The 14988-nt window shown below is 35.1% G+C and overlaps 1 protein-coding gene and 1 long non-coding RNA gene across 12 annotated transcripts in view; one reads left to right on the top strand and one right to left on the bottom strand.

Annotated features, from left to right (window-relative positions):
* The window catches only part of LOC100645915 (potassium/sodium hyperpolarization-activated cyclic nucleotide-gated channel 2), a 212374-nt gene that overhangs the window by 157345 nt on the left and 40041 nt on the right, over positions 1–14988 (bottom strand). For 10 of the 11 annotated variants that reach the window (XM_048408274.1, XM_048408264.1, XM_048408271.1 and 7 more), the window contains one exon: positions 8092–8175. The exons of the other annotated variant lie outside the window; for it this stretch is intronic. In XM_048408274.1, coding sequence (XP_048264231.1) covers positions 8092–8175 — 84 coding nt within the window. The remainder of the gene's footprint in view (positions 1–8091; positions 8176–14988) is intronic. 11 annotated transcript variants of the gene reach the window in all.
* On the top strand, positions 518–1877 carry LOC125385584. The gene is made up of 2 exons (XR_007225017.1): positions 518–1463; positions 1602–1877. It is a non-coding gene; the product is annotated as an uncharacterized LOC125385584 (long non-coding RNA).

Raw genomic sequence — 14988 nt, 5'->3', positions numbered from 1 at the left:
ATTCCATACGTTTCCCATACGAGTATCTACATATACATCGAATCACCTTCTGTATCGATACTCGACGAAAATTTTTCATCCGATCTGTGACATAATCACGAGTCAGAAGAACAAATTCCTGCTCTCATCCAAAGCATTTATCACCCGTCAACTTTCCAGAGCTCCTCGAGAATTCTTCCTCTTCTTCAAATATCCTATGTATTTTCTGCACGCGTATCTGTGACATCGATTCACCCTCTTAATCGACGTGCACCAAAAATTTCCGATTTAGTCGACGGACGCTGTCGTGAAACTTGGTTCGAATTTGCAATTCCTGTTTGACCCGGTCCAAGACTCGATTCCTTCCTCTCGGCAACTTTCCCGCTGCTTGTATCGATCCCCGTGGCTCTCTCTTTCTCACCCTTGTGTGGCAGTGTGTCGTGTCGTCCCGGAAGGGAAAATCCCGCGTCCGGCGCGTCAGCGACGAAAAGTCCGCCGCGGCGCGCGATCCTCGTGATCGATGTCCAGTCCGCCTCGCGAGTCGGAACCGCTCGTATCGGTGACTTGCGTGTCACGCCGCGGCACACGTGACTCGAAGGTCATATTCCGGGATCGATCGGGAAGCGGGCTGGTTTTTCAGGAGGCCGCACGCCGCTCCCGGAAGCCCGTAAGGTTCTGCCCGTACCGACGATCGGTTGCCTCGTATTTCGCTATCGATGCACCAGGTCTCTCAACGAAAACAACGATTTTCAACGAATGATTGACGAAATCGGAGCAGATTCGTTCGCGGTTGTCGCGAGGTTTCGCCTCGATCCTCGAGGAGCCTCTCACGTCCATCTCATGTCTCGAATATTAGCACACGATTAAAGGATTACATTTACGTGTCTGTGTGGGTGGTTCGATCGAATCCTGGCGGCCATTAGAATCGTTCGAATGGACTGGACGGAGCTTTCTCGAAGAGACAACGCGTCTCCTCGAAGATTAAGTCGTGCGATCGTTATTCGTCGATTCGATCGCACTTTGGCCTCTCTTTGGCACTGCAAGTCACCGTCTACCTTTCACCCGATTATCGCGATCCTGGACAACCGGACGACCGCTCCTCCCGCCTGATATATACGTGTACACGCGGCGAGAAACTCGTCGCTCTCCACGATAACTGCTCCGCGACATCGAACAGTCCCGCGACTGCGCACACTCGATTCCCGTTCCTCGAGCCTCGATTTTCCACTCTCGTGCCCTTTCTTTCTTTACACCAGTCACGGGGCTGGATGTTCCTGGAATTGGTAGGGACGAGAGGAAAAAGATGGCAGTAACGGTCATCGATGAAGGAAGGTCGAGGTCCTTGATTCGAGATGAAGATACAAAATTATGGAAACTCGGTTACGGGTGTTTCGAGGTTTTGATAACGTTGTTTTTCATGGTTGCGCTGTCAGATACCGGAGGATTTTGGTTTATTGGGTGGATGATTGATGGATTTTATTTGGGTGAGTTACCACGTACCGACGTTCTTTGGAGAAAGGGTTAAGGAGAAGGGAATTTTGATTTATCGAGGACGTTCGGATGGATACGTTACTAATGCTTAGAACTTTTTTCTGTAACATAATGGAATTTTTGTATTACAGGAAGTAGATTACGATGGGTAGTATCTATCATAAATAAATAAGATTTGGAATTTTTCTAGCGAATATGCGTGCAAATAAAATTTGTTTTTCTATACTTTATAACGGTCTTAGTATGAGACGTAGAATAATACAAATTTCCTATATTATGTACCATCTTTAATATGTTTTGGCCAAATATTTATTCACGCTGTGAAAGTATATGATCTTTTGATTAAAATAATATATAATTCTCCTTCAGGATGTATTATATCTGTTTCAATAAATAAAATTCTCTTATGTCATGAAGTATTAACAATAAATATTCTTTGATATCAATCAAATCCTACACAAGAGAAAGCATTTATATATTTCCAATACCCTTGAATACAGAGTACCCTTTAGCACTAAATCTCCTTTTCTTCTTTTACATTACTTGCTATGTCACAAAATACAGCATAGTCGTTATAACGAGTAGAATTTTTAATAAATAAATAAAATGATTAATTCCGTAGTCAATGTTTATAAATAAAAAGTGGTGTTAAATTTGCAACAATTCTAGTATCCATAGCTGTTGGGTAAAATGTCCTTCGAGTAATCGACCTAACATTTCTTTTAATTTTAATTGTATCCTCTAAACGTTTTCGAAATATACCCATTCGCTAAATATTTTCCTCGACAAAGGGAAGTCTCCTGCGTCAAATAAACACTTCAAACGATAAATACTTATTAAGCACGACATAGTACCACGCCAGAAAAATTTACTTATAATTCTCAATGAGAATTGATTGTAAAATTCATCCAAATAAACAAAAAAAAAAAAAAAATAAGCACTAAACATTACTACCTTTGCATCAATCAAACCTACAAAAGAGAAAGCACCCCTACATACCACCAGTATTCTTGAATATTAAACATCCTACTCCAGTAAACTCTTTCCTTTAACCCTCCGATTCTTCTCCAAGTACCAATCCTTGAATAAATATAATTCCTTCACCTCGAATACCAATAAACGAATATGAATACTAAATACATCTCTCATATATCTCGTCGAAATTAAATATCGACTACTTCTACAAACAATATTAAGGACAGAAATCCAATCTAATAATTACATGCCCGTTTCACGAAACCGAGAGTGACCATCGAGCCAAACCTTGACAAGTATTCCATCTGGTCCCGGTCTGTTCGTACAGAAATTTTCTTTTGTCTAGCATCAAGTGGCTTTTCTGCTCCATTGACTTAAATAACAATGGGAGCGCAAAGGCAACAAGAACCATCGACTTTCTTGCTGCAATTGTAGGCGCAGCCAGTACATACCCCTGTCCCATTCGCGAAGCCATTCATGGTCGAAGGCAATAATTTCCCAAGGGCAGGTTGGCTGGTTGCGTTTGCAAGAAAAATGCACAACCGATTCAAGGTTGAACTAACGCGAAACGTACAAACGGAATCGCGGTTTCTTATCTGATACCAATTTCCAGCCTGTTTGTTATGTTTTCTAACCGCCATTCCACCCCTCTCCCCACCGCTCCTCTTTCTGGCTTTATTTCGCTTTTCGTTATCTGCCTATCTGTCTCGTTTCGGTTTGTGGTTATGGACGAATCGATAAATCAATAAAAATGTTCTGGCACCCCGGGGTTCCAGGGACTCGATTACGCGGACAATGAGGAAACGGTGAAGACGGAACGACGACGAAATTCCATCGGCAATGTACAGGCGAGAGCGCGCGAATATGTTGAGTCAGATTTATAAATAAACCGCCTTATCAGATGCCCGGCACGAGGGCTATTTTAAGGTATCGACCAATCAGTGTTAAGGTCAAGCACGCCCACGATTATTCGAGGACTATCAAAATTTATCCGCCAGGGGTGAATCCTTGGGCTTTTTGTTCGTTCGATTAAAGTCGTGTTGGAATGTATTTAATGACCGACGAGGACAGACACGACAAGTGCGGTTAATAATTATAAAATACAATACGCTGTCAGATTATCCTCGTATTATCGAAATTGTCGTTTTGTTTCGGTTTGGAAGTGGATATCCTCTTGAATGTCGGAGAAATTGTTACGAGATTAGTTATGTAATTGAGCTTTTACAAGTCGTCTATGAATGTTTATGCAGTTGGGAGAAATTTAAACGTGTAGAAGTGTACAGAATTCACATGTTACGTTAAAGTGTATGTACTTGAACTAGAATATTCTTATAATATTTGAATGATGATACTTTTTATTTACGTCTAGCTTCTTTAATTATAATTATAAGAATATAAATTTTAAAAGCTTCGTAGCAATAATATTGCCCTCTAAATAATTGTTAATTCTTGCTTTTTATTAGAATTATTTTTGCAAAGTAATCACGATACGACACACATTTCTAACAGATCAGGTTGCTACAACAACATAGAAAGTTATTTTAACATTAGCTACGAGAATCATATTTATAATAATTAAAAAGAACACAGGAAAAGAACATAATAGATATTCTTCTAAACTTTTTTCTATTCTCTTCTATTCTAGACTTCGGCTATTTATGAAAATTGTTCATGAAAGTCCATATTTTTATGAACATAAGCAAATAAATGGAACTTAGACAGAGATTTCTTCATTCAGCGAATATTACAATAAATATTCAAATATTTCATATATATATATGTTGGTATATTAATGTATTATATACATTCTATACGTTTTCAGATGTTTAAATTTTTTCAGAAATACATAATTATCCGCAGTGTAATGATAAGTCACATTTTATATTCGCCAATCTGATATCACCAAAATTTTCTCCTTATTTAATTTAGAAATTACAGATTATATATTTTTTACTGAACAATAAAATTTTACTTGAACATTGTAAAAATATTGATTGCTATAAGATTAGCTACACCCTTGGTGTTTTACGAAAATTGGTGGGTTTACCAACTATTTTTAAAAGGCTTATATTTTTGGACCTAGCAGGTTGTTCCCTGTTTTATCTATGTCACGTTAAAATACTCCCTTTTAGCCAAGTGAGTTATCATGCGTTTCTCTTGTATTTTCTATTTATAATATAATTAGTAGTGTTTTTCAGCTCTTAAGCGTGGGACGATTATCATATATTATGAAGATAACGTAGTACGACATAAAGAGAAAATAGAGAAAATAAAGAGAAGAAAGATGTAAAATCTCTCATTTAAATTTAGGATGAGCGAGAAAAATAAGAAAATATGTATACGCGCGTAATATAGGTAACATAATTTTTGACTCACTTGGAAAATAGTAAAATATAGATTTAAAAATCTAAAACAGAATTTAGAATGACATGGTGTAAAAATTAAAATTTTTCGCGGTTTAATGACACCAACAAAATCTTAATTGGAGAAATTTGAGTTCCTAAAACGATGAATTGATAACGGGAGCTCGCAGAGTTCGAATTTGAAAAGTTACAAAGCGGAATATTGGAACTGTAATAAAGTTCGAAACAACGCTTCGGAATTGAGAAATTTGTCAAAGTATCGATGGTAAAGTATTTTATTGCAACTCTCCCATTTATAATTCTGTATTCCACGACTAATCTAAAGTTCCACGAAGTTCTATTATTAGTATTAATTTTCGTAAATGTGAAACCGATATAGTAATCTGTATTACATCACCAACTCTGTGAGCGCTTCTTTTGCGTAACGTGCATATATTTACGCGAATCGAATGCAATTCTGGATGACACAACAATGAAATATTGAAACGCAACCGCTCATCCACTCAACAACAAATTATTATATCATGAACTAGATTAAGTTGTTGCGTTAACAGTTCTGAAACCAAATTGGAAATGAAGTAAGAAAAATATATCTATAATCTAAAAATATATATATCTAACTAACGATATATTATTCGATCAATTAATATTAATATCACTAATATTATAATTCTATTTAAAGAGGAGGAATTATGTTATCTAGTTATCGTCTGAATGTTTACTTTACTTTATTTTTGCAGGAAAGTGTTTTCATAGTCATTCTTCATTCATTCGTCTCTTCGTAATTCGTGTTTTTGCCAAAAATTCGAAAAATATTATCCTTTGAAATACAATTGCGGCCAACACATATTTCGGATATTCTTCATATTTCAAGAACTTGAATATTGACACGATTGTACTAGATTCAAGAAATTTTGGCAACAAAAGTTTCGAACCTTCAAACGCCAAAAATTCAAGAAAATAGACAAATTTATAAGGAATTGTCGCTGACTCATCAAAATTATTGTGTACTTGCTGTGATCGCCTATCTATGTAAATAAAAAATTATTATTAAATGCGTAAATTAATTTAAAATCAAACTTAAACAGAAGATCAAGAAATATTAAATTTATCATAAAAGCACTAATGGCGCTCGTTATTCAACTAACAAATTATAATTTAAAAATTTCTTCAAAACATGGCAAAAAGAGAAAATATTTGAATTTGATTTTTTCACATTCGATGTTGCATATAATTAAACAATAAATGTATTTGTTTTAAAATTGGCCTTAATTTTAGTTTAAAAAAAGCAACTGCTTTCCAAAGAACAAGGAACATTCGATCTTGGAAACAAAAATGAATAATCCTAAAGACACCAAACTAGTTTATACATTTAATATCATTTAATCATAGAAATTATTGCCCATCAAACAACCTGTCAATTAAACCTAAACGTTTTAATGCCCGAAAAATCTTCGTAGTATGACTAAGTCAGGCATGAAAAATTGTTTAAGAATTCTATTTTGCAGCCGTAAAACTTGAGGAAAAGTTCGGTACTCGTTCGGAAATGGAAAAATTCCAAATATCCTTCAAAAATCCTCGAAGAAAATGCATCGCAAAGAATTATGTAACAATGCTAACGATTCGCGTTTCTCATGGTAACATGTCTATCCGCGAAAGCAAAGTGACCCGGTTTAGTCGGTCTGTACTTTTACTTTTCATCAATCTCCGCGGAATAACGTGGATCAAGGCTCGGAACGTTCGCAAACGTTTCACCGTTGAAAAGGTCGGACGGATAGAAGCAGTGGCGGGCGACGAATAAATTTAGCGAGGCGAAACGGGAGCAAGAAAGCGGCCGATAGAATGTGACGAACAAAGAGGCAGCCCTCGTGGAAATTGGAAACATGCCAGTGGCGCTATCACACGGAGGGTGGCACAACTTTCCAATGGGTGAGGGTGGCCAAGTAAAGGGTGACATCTAGTCTAGCGGGGAAATATTGACCGTAAAAATGGCGTCAAGCCGGGGCAAGATATGCGAAAGGAATTCCTATCGAATAAACGACGACGCGTGTCGCTCGAAATTTCATTGTTTTTCCTTCGATTCGAGAATAAGAGATTCTTTCCACAGGGGTATGAATTGCTGGTTATTCGAATGTTCGATTCGTCGAATTTTTAAACGGCAATGGGAGATTGAATTCGTTAGGGGAATACAATTAGCACGTGACTGATGGACGATTCCTGGATTCCGGAATTTAAGGGAAATTGGTAATTATTGGTAATTATTGGTGACGCGTAAACAGATAGGTATTGATGTGTTAGTATGTTTACGTTGGACATGCTAGAATAGAAATAACAGTGGAGAATTCTCTCTAAAGGATTGGTACGCTATGTAAGAACGTTCGAATTCTACTTCCTTGTGACAAACGTCTGTGAAGAGTTCCTTCGGAGGAATAGAAGCGTGCGTGCTGGAACGTTAGGATAATTTAAGGATATTAGATTCTTCGGATTTTTTTCAAGAATCTTCGTTGTACCATGCAAGAACGTCTCGTTGAAGAATTTCGTTGTTCTTCGTAAAGAATTTCTTCCTTTCGCGAAGAATTTCTTTAAACAAATAGCGATGTTGGTAATTGTTAGAGCGTTGGATTGTTAAATGTTGGCACATTACATTGCTAAATTTGTTGTGCCGTGCGAGAACATTCCGAATTTCGTTGCGTTTCGTAAACGTTTAGAAGGAACTTCTTTGAGGAAATAAAAGTGTTGATTGTTAGAATGTTAAGTTGTTAAATGTTACAATATTAAATCGTGAAAATCTTTGATCTAAAGATTTAAAGACCGAAATATTACATTGTGATATTGATCGTTAATGAATATGATATGATATGATAAATATGATATAAATAACTAGAGAACTTATTATTCAAAGTTCTCTTCGTCAATCACCTGCGATTTTCACGACGATAGTGAGCAAAGCGATTCTCATTTCTTCCCTCCCATAGAAAGTCAAACAAAAAATAAGCTTACAGAAGCGTTAACTTTCGTCCACTTAAAACTTAAACTATTTTAATATGAAATATTTATTTTACACCTAGTTTCTCGTAAAGGAAACATTTCCACACCTTTCACATTCCTCATGTGTGACCCACCAAGGTTTCTCATTTAGAAGTGACCTACATATTTCATAGTATTCCTTTCTATTTAATAATTTCTTTCGGTAATGAAGCCGAAAAGCCATAGAACGACGAGCTACTTGATTGAATAGCCGATCGAGCAAGCAACTTTTCAAAGAAACTTTGTTTGGACTTACAAGGAAAATGGCCAGGAGGTTTCGAGCTTCTGTGACGGACGCTTTTCGTGTTTCGCGGCATGTCGGTTCTCAATTCCATGGCAACTGTATAAAAGGGAAAGAAAAGTTCAGAATTAATTCGTCACGTTCCACGCAAACATACAGATTTTTTCAACTTAGCGATTCTACCGTAGAAAAGTATTCTGTATTTTTCGTTTTATAACTCATTTCGTCATTCGTTTAAATCTTCACATTTATTTATAAAGGTATGAATTGGTGGTCCTTCGTACGTTAAATTCGTCGAACTTTTAAACAGCAATGAGAAACTTAATTTATTAAGGGAATATAATTAGCGCATGAATCAACGATTTCTAGATTAATTACAGTACGAAGGAATATCTTTATGTCGTGTTCATGGGGTTAAAATTTCATTTTTATTACGTTTGTTACATAATAAATCGATTAGTTCAGATCGATAAATATAACATATCCTAAAACGAACATCTTGTGGTAAAATAAAATTCTTTTTAATTTTTATTGTAACAAGACTGTATATTAAAGCTAATATAATTTAGCACAACTATATGTTTTGGAATTTTGTATCAAAATAAGAAAATTTGTAACGCAAATTGATGTGATTTTGTCATAGTATAAATTCGTTGATTTCAATCTTGTAGAAACTTTGTGTTTTCACTATTTTAGTATGATCCAATTTATATTAACAAAGATAAATGATCTGAAAGTACACCGTTCCTACGTGTTGTGCTTTGAGAGAGAAACTGAAGCTTTCTGAACAAATAATAAGTAATCAATAATATATAAATAGAAATACTTATGAAATGGCTCATGATTTTTAAATAACTAAAGCAATATTACAATGAGAAACGGTATTCATTATAAGAGACAACGTGTTTGTTATTTAAAAAATGGAAAGAAAATCACTAAGATCAATAGTAAATATGTCAGAGATAGACTGTAGACTGTAGATGTTAATATAAATTCATATCATTATAAATGTAAGTAAAGGAATGGTATCTAAACAGAAATTTATTTCATTCGTTAAATATAACGAATACTTTGAATATTTTATATATTTTACTCTATCCATCTGTCATATCAATCTACTGATAGAAAATATATGAATAACAAAGACATGTTTTCTTTTAAAAAAGTATATAAAAGATAAAATGAAAAACACAGAATCTTGTTCTAGACCTAATAGAATTTTTCCTAAATTTGTCCCCAGGTTGGAAGAACCACAAATATGATTTACAGTGACGAGGATCAATTAACAATTTTCTGTGTTTTTATACAATTTCAATAATAATAATGTCGTCGACTAATGAAAATTTTTTGTTAAGAAAGCAAAACCTTCTGATTCTTCGAGTATAAAAATTGCCATAGCAAAGACATTGCGGCGCGAATGGAGGAAGCAAATGAAAAACTTCATTTTGGGAAACAAAAGGAAGGTTTAATATCTTTTCTTTAATTTATCTTTGTGTTTTGGTTTATCGCGTGTCTCTTTTGACGCGGACTAAACCGCTTAATCGAAATTCTCTTGTAAATAAAGCGAAAGATTGGATAGATCTTGCGATATCGTGCGTTGAGGTATTACAACTTTTTTCTTTCAGAAACAGTATCGTGAGATTTAAAACGATACTATGAGAACTATTCATATTATCGCATTCTTTTATAATATTCTATAATTTGTTTAACATGTAGATATTTACTATTTTTAAATATTTACTGCCTTACTTGGGTACTGAATATTTTTTTTAATATTAAATGCTTTTAAATATTTATTGTCCTTTTACTATTAGTACGAAAAGCATATAAATAATAATCAAGAAACAAAGCAACATTGTAGCAAGTTAACCATAAAGTGTAGTACGAAGAAGTTTCTTTAAAAATTAATATTTTTCACATTTATGTAGAAAGAATAAATTTATAATTAAACGTAGAAAGTATTATAATCATTATTTATTAATTGTAGTGGTATTTTACTGTATCCTTCTTGCTCGTAAATAAATATTAATTTGCTATTCAACGGTATAACGATACAATATAATATTTGAAAAACGTTAGCATTTATGGTGTGGTATAAGATTACACATCTCGAAAAACTTTTTTAATAAACATTGTTACGTTTATACATTAGAACGTGATTCTATATCTCTCCAAAATTGATTAAAATATATGGTTCTAACAAAGTATAGCTTACCACCTTGGCAAAAATAAATCGCATCATCAATAATATTGCATGTAACGCAATAAATACTTCCACTAGTGTAGCAGAATTTGTTACGTAACCATACGGCTCAACGTATATCATATTACACACAACATAAGCGTTTAAGGCTGCAATTTAAACGAAACTGCAGTAGCAAAAAGCTTAAGAAAACACGCGAGAAAAGCTCGATCCTTATAGAAGCTACAATTTCTGGAAAAACACGTGTCACTCGATCGTGGCGCGAGTTATCGATTCGTTTGGCGCACATGCTGTTTCATTGTGACGGTTCCAGAACGAATCTGGAAGAAACCCCAAAGGCGACTCTTTTCAAACTGAAAATCAATAAAATCGAAGTGCTCCGCGTCCGGGATAAATTTGCCAATCAAAGCGATGACAACAAAACATAAACCTCCTCATCTTCTTTGAAGAGAAGGAAACAAATTTCGCGACCCACTTCGCATAAAACACAAAAGAAAATGAAGAAAAACAAAGTGTCGACGTGTGTCCGCGCGTTCGTCATTTCTCAACAGTTTCTTGCCAGAAAATCGTAATGTTCAACGAACCATTTGCCGCAGAAAGTCTTGGATGAGGAGGATTTCCATAAAAATTCGTCACAGGCTAGAAATTTCTCAAGAGCATCTCTCCAAGGAGATGTCAAGGGACTATACGGTTCGACGAACGAAGCATGAACCGCAGACACCGTAGATTCTGGAGGAGAGATTCGTGCGTACGAGGACATGCATCATAAGGAACGCGAACGCGAGAAAGAGAGGCGCAGACGCTTAAATAATTCATTAGAAGAGCAGAGATTTGCATTGTGACGAGCATGTACGCTACCGGATCGGTGGACGAAGGAGCAAACGAATTAAGCGCTTGAGCTCGGTCTAGGGCCTGGGTTAAGAAAGAATATCGTATGGAGAATGAAACATACATATAGAAGACATACACTATCGTTCAAAAGTATCCGGACACTTGCTCATTTTTCACATGATGTATTTTACAGTAGTTATAAAAAGTATTGGCGGATAATCTTACACTGCAGTAAAGAAGCAATCTTTTACTAGATTCTACATGCGTCGTTTTCACAGTATCAAATTTCTGCGAAGGTAGTACTAAATGTATCGTTTTCGAAGCAAGACTCGACCTCATTTTAGGCTAAAAGAATGTTCAAACGGCGAATGAAACACGTAGACGACATAATTATGCTGCTACTTAGAAGTATCCGGACACTTGGTTATCTTTAACAAGATGGATTTTGCAGTAGTTGCTGAGAATTTGCAGAATTCGTTTAAATATCCGCAGTCTATATGTAATAGTAATATGTGTGTAGTTTAATCTTTTTTACAATTGGAAAATTCAAATCTTTTCTATAATTTGGTAAATTTATATCTAATTAATACCTGTATCGTTTGTATAACATACTCTCGTTACTTCCTGCATTATTTCGCGATCTCTACGAAGAGATTAAAAATGTATTTAGGTTATAAATAAAAAGGGATCTACACAAACATACCGAAATAATTCATACAATCTGTTTAATTTCCCTTAAAATCTATTTGAATTTTGATCAAATTTTCATGAAAAATACGTGGTAAGAGATGTGAAGAGTACAAATCGCCATTTGCCATTGTTTGAAACTTTAATGAACTTGCGAAACTTGTGTAGTTCATGTAACACACTTTAATTATCTAAAATGTATCCATTTACAGATTGAATAGAATCACCCTATATGTAGAAGAAAGTTTGAGAGGATTCATAAGGCCGACGATGCGCGCCACTGTTTTAAGCTTATCAGAAGCTGAAAATTATAACAGGATGTCGCGAAACATTTCTCTTCGTGTAAAACGCTATTCGACCCAGAAAAACGAACTCGCCAAACCAGTTTTTCCCTTTCTTTTTTAAATAGCTTCTCGTTAGAAAAAGTAATTTGTGAACGTTCCTTTCGCACAAATATTGCTGGACAAGAAGCTCCGTCGTTGATACTCCTGTTGTTCGTCTACTATGATAAATTGAATATTTATTTCAACATTTTAGCTACTCATCAAAATTTCTAAATATGATTCGACGGTGACGCACATTTTTTTGCCAATAGTTTGCCTACAAATTTTATGATACTTTGAATTTTTAATATATTTTTTCCATAATTCCACGACCTTTTCCACAAGTTATGTAATAGTTATTTTAACATGTGTTGATTTCTTGTACAAACTTCTAAATATAATTCTAATCTGCTACGTATTATTCACTTACCCTTTTAAGTATTGACAGAGTAGAAGAATTGCTATAACGCGAGAACAAACAATCTATTCTAAGTGAAAAAGCGTGCCATTCGAACTCCTTTCTTTGTGGAAAATTCTCACATGCTGATACTACTATCTTCTTGCAAGACTATAAGCTATAGTGCAAGAATCCCTTATTAATATTTCAAAATATGTACTTCTTTCATAATTCTTAAATCAATTTTTTCGATGTTTTAAATGGCGTATAAATTTGTACTGTTTCTAAACAAGTATTTTAAAATTCAATAAACTTCAATAAAATTCATGTTTTAATAGCAGACAAGAGTGTTTATCAGAATGTGAAAAAATCAATGAAAATATTTCTCGTATTTTACGCAATAAAAGTACAATAGAAAAAGAGATTAAAAATGATATATCATCCTTGACTAAATATAAAACTCGAAATAAAATATCATAGGCGATTAAAAAACATGTAATAAACGTACGTTATACTATTGAATTGAACAGAAAGCTTTTGCATTTTTTTATAGAAATTTTACTAAAATTCTACCAATGTCCTACTAAATAATTCGTTAGTATTTTCTTGATTTCTCATGCTCATCTAGTATTCTATTATGTAGATGTATATTTAATAATTACTAGTGTGCAAGTATGTAAGTATACCCATGTTCCAAAAACCACCTCAGTATCTCTTCAAAATGTTAACAGATTTTAAATATTTTTATCAGAACTAATTATAATTTCCTTATCAATTCATAAACAATGAACTGTTTGACTAACAAAGCTGTTCTCTAATGTTTGACACTTACAGTACCAAATTTTCTATTGCAAGGTTTAAAATTACATTTTATCGTATCAAAATATTCTACGACAATTCAAATAAAAGATGAAACCATTCTCAGTCTTTCTATATATAATTTTGTAGTCAAATTTGTATTCTATGAAAAATAAGCAAGTTAGTCGCCACACTTTTGAGTGGCAGTATACGATCCATCTTGTCTGGACATTGTCCGTTTTGTCCATGTGTTTCAGCGACGTGAACCGTTTCGGGCTGGCTTAGTATCGACCATGGGCCCGAATGGGGGCTGTATCTTGCCAGTGGAATGTTTTCAGCCCCGTTTCCGAAGCGCGACGTCGACTCACCCCCTGTCGTGAAAATAGAGTTCGCCGGACGAATCTGGAGTGTATTTGAAATTGGGGCTTGATACGAAGCTCGTTGATTTATTTGTCAACCGAATCCAGCTCTAAGGGGGGTGGTTTCTGCGCTGGATTTTTCTACCCTATGAAAAACATCACGATTCAAGAATTCTGTTCGCTGTACTGGTTGAAGCAACTGTGATAGATGCTTCGGTGGTCTGTCGATTTTTTGTTTACACGCGGAAGAAACTTGAGATTGGTTGGTTTATCTGTAGTTTTGTACGAATGATGTAAAAATGATAGGAATCTGGAAGCGAGTGAAAAATATTTGGAACAAAATAATAAAGTTGCGAATGTCGAGTGATTGATGTACAGAAATGGAGCGAGAATTTTAAGAGTTTGACGGAAGTAAGTTTGGAATGAGTACTGCAAAAGCGTCCTGATTCAACACGTGAAACTATCGTAAAACAAATTCCTTACCAGTTATTATTTATCTTTTACATTTATACAGATACTTTCGCTTTGAATGATTACTTTTATATTAATTACTATCATTTATTTTCTCCTTGCATGTACCACGATATAATATTTACCTTTATACTATCACATATCGTATATTTCATCAGAAGGCAGGATATTTATATCCCATTTTATCCAAGCCCAACATTAATCCTCAAATCGATAAACAATTTTTCCCAATAACGCACTGTAAAAAAAAAAAAGACAAAAGAAACACACAGTAATACCGAAGAAATACATCAAAATAAATATCCCAACAGAAATTGTCTTCCATGCCCAAGATAATTCGCAGCATCCGCCATAACATCCCCTCGAACCCTTCCACTTCCATTAAACCAGAGACAATACACATCATACAATCGCTATCCAATAAATTCCCGGAGCCAGGAGTGCATCCCAGATGCCCGAAGAAATAATTCAGAGTGCACATCGAGATCGGACACACAGTGTGCAAGTCCAGGAGAGTAGAAGAGCTTCTTCATTGTTTGGCTCGGAGGGCGCTTGACCTTCTGCAACCTGTATCGAGCACCTGCCTCTGTGCTTTCCTTTCCGTTGCTCTTGGTACATGAAAAAGCGGGGTCTCGATGTGACTATAGTAGATAAAAAAAAAGAAAAAGAGACAGGAAAGAAATAAAAAAACCCTACTTTATAATACCGAGCCAGCCTCTCTTCTCGGATATTAGATATTGTCCTTTGTCGTCATAACCGGAACGTCGCCGGTGCACCGATTCATCTCGATCGTGCACCAGTCTCGTTCACAGAGACATATTAGTGTAACGTACACACACATAC

This window comes from Bombus terrestris, chromosome 8 (genome assembly GCF_910591885.1).
Source record: "Bombus terrestris chromosome 8, iyBomTerr1.2, whole genome shotgun sequence".
Lineage (NCBI taxonomy): Eukaryota > Metazoa > Arthropoda > Insecta > Hymenoptera > Apidae > Bombus > Bombus terrestris.
The sequence above is the reverse complement of the archived record's forward strand: the minus strand, read 5'-3'. Positions and strand labels throughout refer to the sequence as shown.